At 41.9% G+C, this 13,008-nt stretch overlaps 3 protein-coding genes and 1 non-coding gene across 4 annotated transcripts; 1 reads left to right on the top strand and 3 right to left on the bottom strand.

The window, feature by feature from the left end:
• The first annotated feature begins 166 nt into the window (after positions 1–166).
• ndufa6 (NADH:ubiquinone oxidoreductase subunit A6) lies at positions 167–1,509 on the top strand. The gene is made up of 3 exons (XM_028041997.1): positions 167–355; positions 1,048–1,163; positions 1,291–1,509. The coding sequence occupies exons 1-3, from the start codon at positions 217–219 to the stop codon at positions 1,420–1,422; spliced, it is 387 nt and encodes a 128-aa protein (XP_027897798.1). The 5' UTR covers positions 167–216; the 3' UTR covers positions 1,423–1,509.
• A 1,132-nt stretch (positions 1,510–2,641) lies between these two features.
• On the bottom strand, positions 2,642–3,521 carry smdt1a (single-pass membrane protein with aspartate-rich tail 1a). Its single transcript, XM_028041996.1, has 3 exons — positions 3,299–3,521; positions 2,947–3,088; positions 2,642–2,864 (listed from the first exon to the last, which is right to left on the bottom strand). The coding sequence occupies exons 1-2, from the start codon at positions 3,518–3,520 to the stop codon at positions 2,951–2,953; spliced, it is 360 nt and encodes a 119-aa protein (XP_027897797.1). The 5' UTR covers position 3,521; the 3' UTR covers positions 2,642–2,864; positions 2,947–2,950.
• Positions 3,522–4,256: 735 nt separating this feature from the next.
• fam234b (family with sequence similarity 234 member B) lies at positions 4,257–12,080 on the bottom strand. Its single transcript, XM_028041987.1, has 13 exons — positions 11,925–12,080; positions 10,083–10,637; positions 9,669–9,782; positions 9,429–9,596; positions 8,580–8,695; positions 8,223–8,373; positions 7,976–8,117; positions 7,276–7,470; positions 7,041–7,119; positions 6,764–6,931; positions 6,561–6,681; positions 5,096–5,322; positions 4,257–4,990 (listed from the first exon to the last, which is right to left on the bottom strand). The coding sequence occupies exons 1-13, from the start codon at positions 11,977–11,979 to the stop codon at positions 4,988–4,990; spliced, it is 2,094 nt and encodes a 697-aa protein (XP_027897788.1). The 5' UTR covers positions 11,980–12,080; the 3' UTR covers positions 4,257–4,987.
• A 402-nt stretch (positions 12,081–12,482) lies between these two features.
• On the bottom strand, positions 12,483–12,636 carry LOC114160578 (U12 minor spliceosomal RNA). Its single transcript, XR_003598796.1, has one exon. It is a non-coding gene; the product is annotated as a U12 minor spliceosomal RNA (small nuclear RNA).
• Positions 12,637–13,008: the final 372 nt, after the last annotated feature.

Consider the following 13,008-nt stretch of genomic DNA (forward strand, 5'->3'; position numbering starts at 1 on the left):
ATCTAAGTAGTCATTTGTTTTAATAAATACAAATTATTTGTACAGTATTGGAGAGTTTCATAACTAAAATTACCTTTATTCGTCTTCTGTTTTCCAATTCATCTCGACAGTCAAACAAGCTGTGTCTTGTATTGAGTCTGTCTGACCACTAGAGGGCAGCTGCGCTCTTTTCTTCAACCTATAAGAGCGGAAGCGCCTTCAACTTCAGCAACTGTCATGGCGTCCACGGCCGCGGCTCGAACAGCAGCTGGTGCTGCCAAGGTGGTGAAACCCATTCTTAGTCGGGACTTGGACGAGGCGAAGCGCAGAGTTCGGGAGCTGTACCGGGCCTGGTACCGTGAGGTGCCTAATACAGGTACGTGGGCCCCGTCGTGGAGGCTGGAAGCCGGGTGTTGAAACGGCGGCGGCAGCGTCAAGGTCGTGCCTCTGTGGAGCTTTAGATTATTGTCGAGGTTAACTGGACCTAAACCAGAACGCCAGCATTTCAGGTTTTCTAAAGCTTTGGAGACGCGTTGGCAGTATCTCATTTAAATCTGAATAAACAAGAGCTGCTTGCCATTACTTACAGGTATATCATACTGTTAAAACAATAGAAAGTAGAACAGGAATGCCAAGTGGAAATTTGCACACAAAAAAACAAAGCAAACATGCTAAACTCTGTGTGGCAGAAGACTTGTCACCTGTTACACACCATCTCCATGATGAGACATGGTGGCAGCATCATACTGTGGAGATTATTTTTGTCAGCAAAAAACTTGTTGGAGCCTATAGCAAGACGTAAAGGGGCAGTATTATATATTCTCCAGGCACATAGTGCTATTTTATAGCATTATTAAATACATGTTACATTAAGTTGTTTATATGACTTAAAAAATTTGACTTCCTGATTTAATGCCTTGAAAATTGGCCTCTGTCTCTTTAAAAACTCTTTTTTTTTAAAATTAGGAATGACTTTGATTCTAAACTTTGTTGATTACAGTATCCTGACGTTTCCACTTGTTGCAGCGGTCATTTCCTTTTAATAAAGCTGACTCTGTGTGTCTGCAGTGTCACTGTTTCAGCTGGACATCACGACTCGCCAGGGCAGAGACAAAGTGCGGGAGATGTTTGACAGAAACAGGCACGTCACGGACCCCCGCGTGATCGACATGCTGGTCATTAAGGTAAATGCGACACTTCACCAACCCAACATGCAGCTAGTAGGCAGTCTCGACTTGAACGTTGATGTTGGTGACGTCTGAGTCGGTGTAGATGTTCGTCCCATTGAACTGTATCTCATTCACACCGCAGGGTAAAATGGAACTGCAAGAAACCATCCACATCTGGAAGCAGAAGACCCACGTGATGCGTTATTTCCATGAGAACGAAGAGCCTCGAGCGACAGACTTCCTGTCCAAATTCTACAAAGGACACGACCCTTGAACTGTGTAGCTGACCTCTGACCCATCTTTGCTCGTTTCCAGTGTGAAAGATGATCCCCTTTATTGTAAATACACACTTTAACTCTCACATGCTTCCACCTGTTTTGTTTCGGTCTCGATGAGTCATATAAGATCCAGTTAAATTAAAACGCGAGTGTTGTTTTGCTCTTGTGATCGAATCTGTGCGTACTAGGGGTGCACCAATAAATTGGCCCCATTTCCTTAATTTTGTGTGATCAGCTGATACTTGCAGTAGAAACCGAGCTCTTCCTCCTTCCCAGAGGTTTGAAAATCTGTGAAAAATTGCCATCAGGCAAAATTAGCTTTTTAAAGATCGGTTAAGGACCAGAAAACTGCAATCGGTGCACCGCTAGTGCATAATACTTGTATAGGTGTCTCTTAGCAAGTTGAAGAGAAACAAGAGTTGCCCTGATTTAAGGGCAGCTAAGATTTTCCCATTGATTATTGAGAAGGGTAAAAATAATTGATATTTTGATTATTCAATTGAGTACCTGTTGGGTTTTGGAGCAGGGGCTTCTTGGTTCATACTCACTACTAGTTTGAGTACAAACTTGCGTTTTGAAAGTGGCATTGCTCTAAAATGGCCAACTTTTTTTTTTTAATCCTCATTCAAGTGCCAGCTTAAAAACTGGCACTTGAACGAAGACCAACGATTGGGCAGGCCTAAAGTTAGAGGAAATGGATATGGAGACGATTCCAAGTACGACCCGACTCAGGACCTTGGATGTGCTTCTGGGACTTGGTGGATCCAAACCATCAACAGAAATAGTTTTATTGAAAAGGTTGTCAGTATGTTAATTAGAAAACCAGTGGAACTACCTGGAGTTAAAATGTTTGATCCAGTTTACCATTAACTCGAAAATTACATTGGGGGTGAAGTACAACAGCTGGAGTTCATAAAGAATCTACTAATCACAGAGGAGTTGGTTGTGGCTTTAAGATCTACGTAGTTGGAAATGGTTGAATAGTGACATTGGGATACAAGCACAGTTCTGTTAACACGGTCTTACTAACAAATTAATTTTGAACATGTCAGTAATTGACATTACTAAAGAGTGGCAATGTCCCAAGAATGATTAGACCTTACTTTTGCCTTTGCGCTAAAATGTTTGGACGCCACATGTCTCTGTAGGTCACACTCATCCTGTCAATGACCCATCTTGGTTCTCATTTCCAGAAGGTAACTGCACTCAAACCAATTGAGTTTTGCTAGATTTTTCTTTTTATTAAGACTCTTGTAGTGCATGCAAATACAGTACGATAGGAAAATGTAGCGGCAGTCTGTGTATGTCAAATAGGAGCAAAATCCCTGAAACGAGTGCAGGCAGAGGTGATTTAGGGTGATGGCAACAGGACCTCCAGGAAGGCATTTCTCTACGTTGGTGTTCACTGACACTTGGTAGCGCTAAAAACATCAATCGTCTGCAGAGAAAATCAGACATAAGAGGTCAACTCAGGATCTTCACATCGGACTGAACGTGAGCAGAGAGGAACCCAGAGTTACCTGATCAGTCATCGTCGTCGTCGTCCTCCGGGACGAATATGTCGTGCTCCTCCAGCAGCGCCGCAAAGCTCTTGCTGATCTGAGTCCCCACATACAAGAAGGGAACCACTACCAGAGCGATCCGGATAAGGCCGAAGGGGGTCTGCCACACGACCCCACCATAAAAACACTCTCATTAGTTTAATTAAGCGGCAGCTGTGAGACAGACCTCATTACAGACTCATTCCTCCCTTCAAGGATTCACAGTTGACTCTCTCTTTCTCTCTCTCTCTCTTCCTGCTGTGTTAATTTCATAACCGGGCTTCTTTCTTTTATGGCACGCCATGTTCTCAACAACAAACGCTGCTCTCACCTTCTTGGGTTTGGGCAGAAGGGCGCCGCTTGACGTGCACACGGCCCTCCGGCTCGGCGTCACGGTCCGCCCCGGCACGGTGGAGGGGCTCGGCGGTGAGAGGGGGCCGTTTCTGACAGCTGACAGCCTGAGCAGGCGACCGAGGACAGCCGAGGCCATGTTCACAGCTTTTTTGACAGGTGATGCGGCAGCAATGCGGAAAAGACGGGCTGGAAATATCATTCTGCAGATTTCGCTTTGCAACACCGCCATCTGGCGTCGATAGGTGAGAACTGCACCCTCCTGTTTAACAAAGTCCGTGGTTTAAGCGAGCCGTAACCGTAGCAGCTTTTAAGAATAGTTTTTACTGCACCGTAAATTTCACTTTTAAGTGAGGAATATTTAGAAATTACGCTAATGTTACTGGAGCACAATGTTTGGTTAAACAGCCAAACAATTTATAGTAAAAAGAGACTTTAATGGACTCAAGCTTCCTTGTTCTTGTGTTATTTTCTGTCTTTGCCTAAGTGAGTCGTGCTTTCCCCTAATACTTTTTACTCTTCCTTCGTAATTTATTTGATGTTTACATTTTATTTCAACTCCATTCATGTTGTAAGATAGCAATACTCCTACATGAGAGAAACTTTTTACTACTACCCACTTCTGGGTTTTACATCTGGCATTCAGCAACTTTGTACAAGACTTTTCACCCCTATAAATCTTAAAAAAAACCCAAACAGAATTTCTCTCTTAAATATTCACAAAAACAAATAGCAGTTTAAACATAGCTTTGCATGTCCAAAATCAACTTTGTAATAAATTTGACTTCCTGCTATAAGTCTCTTCCAGCTGCTAACAGCTTTTTGTTCTGCTTGTACTCTCCAGATATTCAGTTTTTTCCCTATGATTTCCCGTATCCATTTCCAGAAGTCCATGACTTTCTCTATTCAAAAAAAAAAATCTCAAAATTAGCCACAAGTAAATTTCAGTACCACTTTTATTCAGTGTGCCATTTCCAAGCATACAGAATTTGATGTTTGTTGCTAATAACACCTTAGCAACGCCCATACAACAAGTACTTTATCAGTCACCGGAATGTCAGGCATTTTTGTCCCCTTTGGGCTTCCATATAACAGGGTAAATGCATCCTCCATTATGCGTACAAACAAGTAGCTCAACTGCGTGCAGGCAGGATTGACTTCCAGTTGCGTTGTGTAAAACCCCCAGCTTATTCCAGCATGTAATAAAACATCGCTCAATTGTACAATCCTTGGAAGATAGATAAAAGAAAATAAATAATATCCATTCATAAATATTTACAGACTCCCGCTAGTAAAACTCGGTGTTGAGGAAAAGGTAAATGATAGAAGCTGCATGACAACAAGTTATTGGTAGACATGAACAGTAAATATGGAAGATCTATATACAAAATGTCAATGCATTCAAATGTTCTGGCAGCAAAAATATCAAGTTTTAACTACAGAATAGAGTTGCTCTGCTTCAGTTAAATGAACACTAAGAGGAAAATAAGTTAATTCAGACATTAAGAACAAAACAAATCAACATGAAGAAACATTTTACACAGAAAAGAAAGATTCACAGTAACGTAGAATTTCTTATTGGTGCTAACAGAATGTAAACGGCTTTCAATGCATTGTGATCCTTTAGTGCAGAAGAAGTGCTGACGACTCATGACGTTCCAGCTCTATATCACTAGACACACACATACACACACACAAAAAAGCATTCAGTTATCACTCTGTCAGTTTATAGATGAAAATGTAAAAGAAAAACAAAATATTATTACAAAAAAGTTACCTGAGGTTTGAAGGAGAGGCGCCTGAAAAACGCGTTCACCTCGTGCGCGGCGACTTTCCCGGCTGCCTCGGTTTTCTGGGTTTCGCCCAGCTGGACGATTTGTCCCGTCTTGATGGCGGCTCTGAGGCTGGTGCTCTCCACTATCTGAGCGCTGGACTCCGAGCCGGTCGTGGGCCGGGAGGACACGGTGATGTAGGTGGCGTCTTTCAGATACTCCAGGTAGCTCACTGTCAGAGAGAATGATGGATGTCGCAAACTGGAAACATTTTTCCCCTCAAGTTTCTACTAAACAATTTCGACTGGTTTCACGTTCTCAGCCAACAAAAGTAGACAGGAGTGTGAATTGTGAAGCAAAACTCGGTTAAATTGGATTGAAGGCCTTTTTTTGAAAAGCAGTTTTGTCCAAGTCTTGTCAATTTTCGTCAGATCTGAACTTTTGACTGGACCGTTCTAACTTGGTTAAGTGTGTTATTCAAACAAATGTGGTTTAAATACACCAAATGTTCAGCTCTGATTGTTTAATTGGGATTGTTGTCTCAAGTGTTTTACAGCCTCTAAAAGGTTTAAGTTTTCCCACAGCATGATGCAGCCACCACCATGTACTCCAGTGGAGGTTGGTGTGTTTAATGTGATGTGCAATATTAATTTTATAAGCACACACAGCATTTGTGTACACAGACAGACTGACTCTACTTGGTAATTATTTAACTTGCAATGGATTTTAAAGGAATCCATTGCATAAAAAGGCCATTGCATTAAAAGGCGCATGCCGCACTTTTAAGACTTTTATTATTATTTTTTAAGTAAACATCCATTTCACAATTATGTTCTACTTTGTGTTGGTCCATTACATAAAATCCCAATAAAATACATTGAGGTCTATGACTATAGTGCAGGGGTCTGCAAACTGTGGCTCTGGAGCCACAAGTGTTTTTTTTAATGGTTCTTAAAATCTTTGACTAAAAAATGATAAAACAGTTTTAGAAATAGATCCAAAAAACAAATGCAGGTTTCAGACATTTTACCCAGAATAATTGTCATTTCTACAACAGAATGACACTAAAAATACCAGTCATTTTTATTTATCTAATTTGTTATTAGGATGGAAACTGTGTTTAAGAACATGAAACTTTTTAGAAAACGTTTAAAACCTAAAAATAGGAGCAAAATAGTAATTCTTTAAAAAATATATTTCCTGCAGTGGATATTTATCAAAATACGTAAAATGTCTTTTCTTTTTTTTGAAAAGGTTATGTAATATTTGCCGCTCTAAGTCAGTTTTATTTAGTTAGACTGAGGATGAAAACGCCTCCTTGGGCTGTAAATCTTGCTGACCGCTGCTATAATGTGGCAAAAAAAGATTTTAGCTGGAACATGAACACTTCTACAAATTTGTAAATGATTTCATTTTAAAACTTCGGCCTACAAATGAAGTGAAATGGTGAACTAGCTCGCTTTGTCTCACCTGCAGATGTGACCGCTGTGTCTGTGGTGCTGCTGAGCTGCAGCAGCGCTGCAGGATGCGCGGGATGCAGCAGGAAGAGCTTCCTGATGAGCGGCTCCGCTGCGGCCACGCCCGGCTCCATCTGGACACAGTTCGGCACAAGTCACGCGCACCGTTTTTATTATTCCTCCGGCAGATGCTCGGCCTCGGCCGTAGAGACTCACCGTCGTCCTGGGAGCGTTCCTCTGTGCTCTGATGGGCTCGCTGGCCCAGAACAGGAAGACTGATTGGCCGGTTGAGGTCGATACGGCGGACGCTTCCAAAACGAGACGAGGGCACACAAACTCAGCCTTCCAGAGGGGCGTCCCGCTCGCCCCGCTGAGGATCAGCGCCTAGCGGACGAGGAGCAGGGCGGGAAAACTGTGGGTCTGCGTCGAAGCGTGTTTGCACGAAAAAGAAAATGTCTGACATTACCAAAGAGTCAGATAAGCAGATATTTACCGTCATGATGCCGTTTGCCGAATGCTGAACAAAAAGGTCCAGGACTCCATCGCCGTTGAAGTGACCCAAAGCTGGCTCGCTGTGGGGAAACATTTTTTCTCTCTCTCTTATTACATTCATACTGAAGCTATTCAGCACATTGATTAAGATTCAATAACTTTGCAATAATTTGCATTGACAGAAGCTGAAAGGTTTCATCATTTTTACGCTGCTCAGACACTCGGAGCTGTGGGACCTGTGAATCGAAGCGTTGCTGAAAGTCCACTGCTTGTGCAAGTCGCGCTGTCTCAGCACGGACAGCGTGCTGGCTCCGTAGAACAACACCCAGTCGCTTCTGGTCGAGTTCAGGTTGGAGACTGCGTCCAGACTGTTGCGGTTGTTCCCAAAACCGGCCACTAGGGGCAGCAGGAACTCCACACGCTCTGATCCACTAAAAAGAAGAAAAGGGACTCGTCAAAAAGGGAGGTCACTCCATTATCTTGAACATGGATTATGGTGCATTAAAGCCATTGTAGATAAAAAAATGGTAATTTAAGCAGAAATAGACAGAAATTTTGAGATTAATCTCAGAGATTTTCTAGAAAAAAAACTTGGAAATTTCTGAGTTTGACAATTTTAGACTTTTGAAGCTCAGAAATTTCCCGATTTTTTTCTCTAGAAAATCTAAGATTAATCTCAACATTTCTGCGATTCACTCCTTTTTGGTTTTTCTATCTACGATGGCCATAATAGGCCGTCGTAAATACAAGACTCCCGTGTCACCAAATATCACACGTCATGTTTCTCAAATATTTCTTTTCCCTCTCAATATGTAAATGCACTCAAATGTGCAAATGCACTCACATTTTTTCCTTTCTCTTTTAGGAGAGTTTATCTTAAAACCTTAAGAGTTCTTCCACATTCCTTCCAGGAGAAGCAATAGCTGAAGGTCGTACCTGTAAATGGAGATAAAGGAGGAGGAAGTGGCGTTCTTCATGTTCTCCCAGCTCATATCCTTCCTCAAAACAAAACGCGTTTCGGGCATTTTGTCCAACGCACGAACGTAGATGTCTTGCAACGAGATGGCCTGGACGTCACCTGGAGACATGAATCACAAACAAGCGGCTTTGATTATGAACGTGGGACTCAATCGGTTTCAATCGGTTTAGCTGTGGTTGAGAGTCCGGCCTCGCTCTGCCTCACCCAGTCCAAACAGGATGTAGTACGCTCCTTGCTGGGTCTCATGCAGCAACGGACCAATGAGCTTTCCTTGACCTTTAAGGTTGAAGGGCACGGGATTTCCAATTTTCTTTCCCGTCTGTCCGGAGATCAAAGTCAGCGATAAATCCAAAGTCTGAAAATGAATATTAAAAACGCACGTTAATACAGAAATGAGTCGAAACAAATCCTCGGGATCCAGGTTCCTTTAGTTACACGATATAGAAGAATCGGGGGGGAAAATGACAGGAAGAAATAGGAAAAAATCTTTTACAGTTACACTCATTTTTAAATTAAATAAAAGCTGAATGTGAAAAAGTCAAACAGTTGGCATGTTTTTACCTCATCAGCAGGTAGAGTAGCTAGAAGCAGATCTGGGACGGAGTCGCCCTGGATGTCAGGAAGCAACACTGCCTGGGATTCAATGTTTCTAAGGGCGACTGACCACAACTTCCTCCCTAAAGAGAGATAGAAAAAAAAAAACACATCTTTGATCACCTATTAGGAGCTTGAGCACTATTTCTATTTATTAAATAACAAATATCTAATATTTATTCTATATTATAGATCTCAGTAATGAAATAATCATTTCCAGATTTTCTTATCTTCAATTGTCTGCAGAGTCCTTAAATTAAATTTTAAATGCTAAAGTCAAATTATGTCTTCCTCCAAGGATTATGACCACTGAGCATAAAATTAATTTACATGTTCTATAATTCATCTGGCATTTACATTTATATCTTGTTCTCGACTGCGCATTTTTTATTTTCAATAAAGTTATGTGGGGCGGATGGAAAACGTGAGGAGAGAAAATGACTTCAAAATAAAAGCACGGATATAAACAGTTAAGTTGAAGAATTCTTAAGTTGAAAACCAAAACTTCAACACAGAGGTCGAAGTTTATTAAACTGAAAGTTTACAAAGCAGCCAAGTAAATGACTGTTTTAGAATTTATATGGAAAATATAAATTAGGGGATGCCAAGTCCGTTTTCAAAGTTAGCAAAAACACTAAAGCGCTAAGCTAAAAAGTAGCTGCAGTGTTAGCGCATTAGCAAGATTAGGAGAAGTGTGCTCACCAAACTCTGAAAATCTTACACAATGTAGTTTGGTGGGATTCAGAAAATGACGAAATACAAAAATAACTTTTTTTCTTAGGTGATTTGTCGGTGCTTCATGAAGGCGATCCTAACCTGTGGAGCCGTTGACCGCCATGAGGTTGGACTTTCCGATAATGAGGCAAACAGGCGACGGTTGCGTGCTCAGCTGCAGACCGCACTGGAGGTACATGACAGGCTCGTTCAGGACTTCCCTCCACAGCAGCTGGCCGCTGGCGGCGCAGACGGCCACCGCGCTGTAAACTGGAACAATCAAATCCTCTTAGAGGGGGGGGAAATGAAACAAACCCAAAACATCCTTTTCACAGAGCTTACCTTTGCTCCTTTGCGTTGCATGCGTGCCGTTGGTCCATTCAGTAACACCCAAAAGCACGTCCTCCACCGAATCACCGTCAACGTCCCATAAAGCCAGCGCGGGCGGAGTGACGCCTGAACAGCAACCAAGGAGAAATGTTAGCCTACTCCTGCTAAATCCACCAGATGCTTTAGTTGAAGCTGGTTTTATTTTATTTGAAGCATTTGAAGTGTCGGGATGCAGAGAAACACAAACTATGCTGTATAATCACAAGTGACTAAATATAAAAAGGAGACCTGGCTGTCTAGACAGCAGGACTCCTCAGTAAGTCTTAAGTGCCACTTTAGGTGTTTATTTCGCCCTGATTTGCCGACCTGCTAATAAGTGTTTGTGTATGTTTGACTGTAAACTACAGATTTCTGAGTCATCTACACCTCCTGCGTCTCCCAGCGCTCGTTCCCACCGCAGCTTCTTCTCCAGCTCTGCCTTCTGGCAGGGAACCAGGAACGCACACAGCAGCACAATCAACATGGCACATGCAAGAGGCACCAGGAAAAACGCGCTCCGGATCGCATTTTTCGCTCTCTTCCTCTTCTCCTCTGCCTCAGAGCTGTGAGAGCCCAGCCCTGCGGCCCCAGACGGCCCGGCTCCTCCTCCTCGGTCCTCCCCGGTCCCCAGCTCCCTGCGGCTCCAGTACTGGCCGCCCTTCAGGTCGTCTCGGCTCCTTCTGGGCTTGCCGGAAACTTGGTCCGTCCACTGGTCGTCGTCTTCTTCTTCTTCCTCCTCCTCCTCGTCCCGCGCCCCGTCAGTGGCGCCGACGAGCCTTCCCAACCTCCCATTGCGCAGCTTGGAGGAGCCCGGGGCCAGGCAGCCGTCCCTGCCCAGGCCGTTTCTGGGGTAGTTGAGCACGAGGTCATCCTCTTCGCTCTGGTCGTCGCTGTCTGCCTGGGTGAGAGGGTCGTACTCCCCGAGCTCTGAGCCCTTCTTCCCTGCAGGAACAAGAACAAAACTGGACTTGTTGCTATGACAACAGAGTACTCATAAAACCAAGGAAGTACACTCTTCAGGGTTACCACGATCACTCGTATAATGCTAGCAAATGTTCTTAGTAGGTCAGCGATCATCCATTTAACTTTTTTGTATAATTGATTGGATATTGCATTGAGAATTGATCAAAGTTTTTTTTTATTTTTATAACCAACTCTTGCCTCAAACGTCTCCACAACCTCCTGTCTGTGTTGTTGCTTGGCCTTCATGATGAGGTTTGTTCACTTGTTCACTTTGAAGGCTTCAGAGGTTACTTTGTTTTTCAACAAACAAAGAAATTCATACTGAGACTAAGTTAAACACATATTCAATTGTTTACTTACTAGGTGGCTTCTGGAGTTGGCTTTTATTTAGGAAAGCAAAGGAAGACTGAATATGAATTTTATTTTATTCGTAAAAACATAAATAAATAATATATACATATATATCTATATAGAGATAGATAGATCTCTCTATATATATATATCTATCCACTACCTTACTGGTAGTGGAGAAGGAATGTTTGGAATTAGCACCTTCAAGTGTAGAAACTCTGTTTTTTTCCAAATTGCAGGAATGTGCCTCCAAGCAGTCTGTCACCACCGTCATCGTGCAAATTCTGTTCATTTTTAGCATTATTGGCATATTTGTTTATTTTTCACGCGTCTATATTTGACTTTAAATACGTTATTTATGATGGTGAAGAAGCTAAACATGGTGTGAAACTATCTTAACCATAGAGCCATAGCACAATAATAATAAAAACAACAATAAAATTATACATATTGAATAAATGTTAATAAATGTTAATGTTAATTATGTTAATAAATGTTTATATATATATATATATATATATATATATATATATATAATTTTTTTTTTTTGGTAGCACACCATTTGTAAAATATCATCTTCTTCATCCGCTGCCTTATTTTCTATTTCTGCACGTAGCAGCAGGTTTTTCGCCGGGTAAACATTAGCTTACATTAGCTCGCCATCAGCTAAATGTAGGACTGATAAATAAACAGGTTTCCGCCATATGTAGCATCGTCATTATTCACAAAAATGTGATGATACAGACCAGGTTACGCTTCACAAAACCAGTGAATGAACCAAACATTCGCCGTGCCTATAATCATAGGAGAATACACCAAACCGTTCATAGCGTTACCATTAGCGACCTGTCGCTTTCTCTCTCTCTTTCTCTGTCACTCTATGAAATAAGGAGGAATAACTGTCGCACATCTCACCAGGCAGTTTGAGGGCACGGGAGAGAGCTGCAGCCATTGTTTCTCCTCTCGACATCGACGCAGAGCAGCGAGGACGATAAGCAAGCGCTGGCCCCAACCAGCTGTGCTCAAATGCATTCTGGGAGTTGGGTTTTTTTTCCCCTGAGGCTGGTGTGGCGCGTTTTTGTCCTGCAAATAACCCAGGGGAAAGTAAGACGGACTGTTTGAATAATTTGTGGGGTTTTTCCATTGAAATTATATAACTAAAAAATGCAAATCCTTTTATAGTTATTACAAAATGAATGTAAAAAATACAGTCATATTGTTCTATAGCTTTTATGTGTTCATTTCCCCCTTTGAAATCAGATAACTAAATTTGTCATCAAACTTAAAGTAATATAGGTTATTTGAAATGTCTAACAACAGCTGACAGCTACTGGTGTGGCTTCTGGGTCCTGATGCCCAGCTGTATTATCGGACTTATCGTTCTAGCAAAATAAGAGTTGCCATGATTAATGTATCCATAAAATCTGTAATTTTTCCTTCTTAATGTTTTGTTTTTCACATGCATTTGGTGTCGGGGAAGGTCCTGGTCCCGCAAGGCATCTCGCAAAGTAGGCGAGTCACCTCAACAGGCAGACCTTTGCCCTTTCAAAAATTCCTCTCGTATTGTGAACGAGGATACGGGCGTCACCCCGCATCGTTATTTTCCTTACTCATCAGTTTAAGGCATAACTAACAGAATGTCGATTAGCAGCTCTAGACATCTTGCCATGGCGTTCTCAGTCAGGGTGCGGAATGAAGGCGACCGACTGGAGAGCAACTATGTTTGCACGAATATTTTACAATAGGCGAAGTAATATTATTTAAAAACAATGTACTCTGATAAACATAAAACAATCTATTTGCCTAAAACACGTATATATTTATCAAAAAAGGGACGCAAAGCCTTATGGGTAATCCGAATTCTTTTGGATGTCGTCGAGAGTAACTAATAACAGATTATAAAATAGTAAAACGGTCAATTTTAGTAATTCATGGTACGGTATCCTTAATGTTAAAGTCCATGATGGTAAAAGGAATAAAACTGCCAAGTCTAAACAAG

The sequence above is a fragment of the Xiphophorus couchianus genome, chromosome 16, assembly GCF_001444195.1.
Source record: "Xiphophorus couchianus chromosome 16, X_couchianus-1.0, whole genome shotgun sequence".
NCBI lineage: Eukaryota > Metazoa > Chordata > Actinopteri > Cyprinodontiformes > Poeciliidae > Xiphophorus > Xiphophorus couchianus.